At 39.7% G+C, this 2,587-nt stretch overlaps 1 protein-coding gene across 1 annotated transcript; it reads right to left on the bottom strand.

Annotated features, from left to right (window-relative positions):
- Positions 1-1,972: 1,972 nt before the first annotated feature.
- LOC100964806 (actin-related protein T1-like) lies at positions 1,973-2,581 on the bottom strand (the record flags this gene model as incomplete). Its single annotated transcript, XM_003797043.2, has 1 exon — positions 1,973-2,581. A coding segment is annotated over one exon (609 nt), but the record flags the coding sequence as incomplete, so codon positions are not given.
- Between the last annotated feature and the right edge of the window lie 6 nt (positions 2,582-2,587).

Below are 2,587 nucleotides of genomic sequence, written 5' to 3'. Positions count from 1 at the left end.
CATCACTTGTTCAAGATTATAGCCTTTATTAGATATATTATATACAAGAATATTATTGTATTCTTGAATTGTCTTTTCACTCTCATTGTAGTGTCCTTGGAATTATAAAAGTTTTAAGTTTTGAAATAGTTTAATCTACTTATGATTTGTTGCTCATATTTTGTGTCATATCCAAGACTTAATTATAAAATCTCAAATTTTGAATATTTGAAAACAGGGTTTTCTTCTAAGAGTTTTATGCTTTTCCCTATTTAATTTATGATTTTTTTATTTTTAAGAGTTTCTGATTTCATTCTTTTGAATATGACTATCCTATTGTTCATTGTTGGTGGCTAATCATTCGTTGAAGTGATTACTCTTTCCCTCAATGAATGACTAGTATTCTTGTCAAAAATACATTTTTCAAAAAAAAACTGCAAACAACAATTTTTAAAAAATACTTTTTTCCACAAACACGTGGATTATTTCTAGATTCTCGTTCCCAGGCATAGACCTTTCCCAATTTAATTGTTTGCACTGATCCCCTGATGATTTCCTCTGCATTAGGGCCTGCAACATTAGGATCTCAAAACTTCCCAGAATTCTTCAGAGGCAGGTCTCACCTTGCCCCCGGACAACAGTTCCCGTGGGGTGCAATAGTCCCTGAGCCCATCATGATTGGACATACTATCCCAACAGGTGGAACTAAGAAGACTGTGTCCCTGTAGGAGGCCCACACTGGCCATCCCCAGGCTGCCAAGCCCTTCCAAGTATGGCCTTCTCTGTTGCCACCAAACTGGGGGCATATCTGCTGGGATCAGCCTACACAACTGGCTGTCATATCCTGTTTAGATACACCCACTCTTCTAGGCTATCCTCTCAAAGGGCTTCCTCCTATCCCAGACCTCTGTGGAGGGGCCGTTCATTCCCGTTTGCAGAAAACTTGCCTAGTGTGTCACAACTCTGTTGCTCCAGATCATGGACTGTGTTCAGGCCCTTGCCACCTTGCTGTACACCCAAGCCACAGCACCAGGCAATAACTCCTCACCAGGAACAACTTAGTGTTCTTCCATTTCTAAGTTGTACTAGCAGCACTGTGCCAAATGGACTTTCTGGTCTGACATTGTGCTCTGCCCCACATTTAAAACTCTTGACTATAAATTCATAATATCAAAATATATAATAACAATTATATAATATAATGTTATTCATACATCATGAGTGCTGGTTGGAATTCCCAATTGACTACTGCTAAACCAAGTATAAATATTCAAAGGCCTAATTTATAGTGATTTATTATGTTTGACCACTTTCGTGGGTATATTTACCCTAGCAGTGTTACGTGTGACAGAAGTAATCAAAGACTTGGAAAGATGTTTAAAATGTTAATTTTGGGGGGAAATGGTTTTATTTCTTTAAGGCTGAAATTTTAATATCATCCTTTAAATTAGAGGTATTGATTCTTAATGCTCCAAATGAGAGCAAGGGCCCTGATCTTAGAAGAACCTTAAAATATAACAACCTTTGTGCTCAACTCTTCTTTCCATTCTATTTATCTTTTTAATCACTTGACAGCAAAGCAAGAACATGATTGTTCTAACTGAAGACCAACCCAGTGAAAGTGTTGTTGAGCTATAGGAATGGCCTAGCCTTTTTGTTTCTACTTAATTTCTTTCTTCTTTCACTTGCACTGGTGATTCTGTCACCTGGGAGACAGAACCACTTAACACATTGATTCTGAGAAACCTACCCCAATCAAACTAGATTAAGGAGAAAACAACTTAAGAGGCCCATAGAAGAAGAAGAAAGGAGTACAGTCCCTTAAATATTGATAACACAAGTCAGTAATTTTAGTCTTCCCAAGAATAAACTGAAGCCTCAAATGTTAGAAGCCTTTTATTGAACATCATGCTGAAGGCCAAGAGACCATGTAACTTTCCAAGAGTCTTCTTGCAGTCTGACACTTTGAGTCATCCCCTGTGCTTAGGGATCTTTAAAAGCATCTTCTCTGAACTACAGATGCACCAAACTCCTTGAAATCTTCAGAAGTGACCCACATCTGCTTGAAAGAGCTTACAGAGGTCATTATGGATGCACCAATCCATGCAGAAAAACATCTATCTTGAGAAGTCATGATCTTGATGGGTGTTCCTTTGGAAACCTGTTGATCTAGTTCTTTTGTGAGCCTTTCCTTCAGTCCAGGAATAAGTGTGGTTCCCCCACAGAGTACAATGTCTGCAAAAACGTTCTTCTGTATATCACCAGGACACTTCATAATGCTGCTGGAGACCATTGTTGAGAGTCCTGGACTCTGGCTGCCTAGCTGGTCAGGTGCAAAGAGAACCTCTGGTGCTTGGTATAATTGGTGGTCAATGTGGATGACATTCCCATCGGGAAGTCTGTATTCTCGAAAGACTTCCTTAGGTGGCTTGCATAGCTCTTTCTCTGGCTCCAAAGAAACATAACACAGCTTCTCTTTAATATCATTCACCAAGGCCTTGTTCAGTGTGCGAGGAAAAATACATGCTCTCGGAAAGAGGAGTTGGATGAGGTGCTCCGTGATGTCCCTCCCTGCCACATAGAGCTGGGTGACTGCATGAGGCAGGGC

Source organism: Otolemur garnettii, unplaced genomic scaffold (assembly GCF_000181295.1).
Source record: "Otolemur garnettii isolate 467f Iridium unplaced genomic scaffold, OtoGar3 scaffold00110, whole genome shotgun sequence".
Lineage (NCBI taxonomy): Eukaryota > Metazoa > Chordata > Mammalia > Primates > Galagidae > Otolemur > Otolemur garnettii.
The sequence above is the reverse complement of the archived record's forward strand: the minus strand, read 5'-3'. Positions and strand labels throughout refer to the sequence as shown.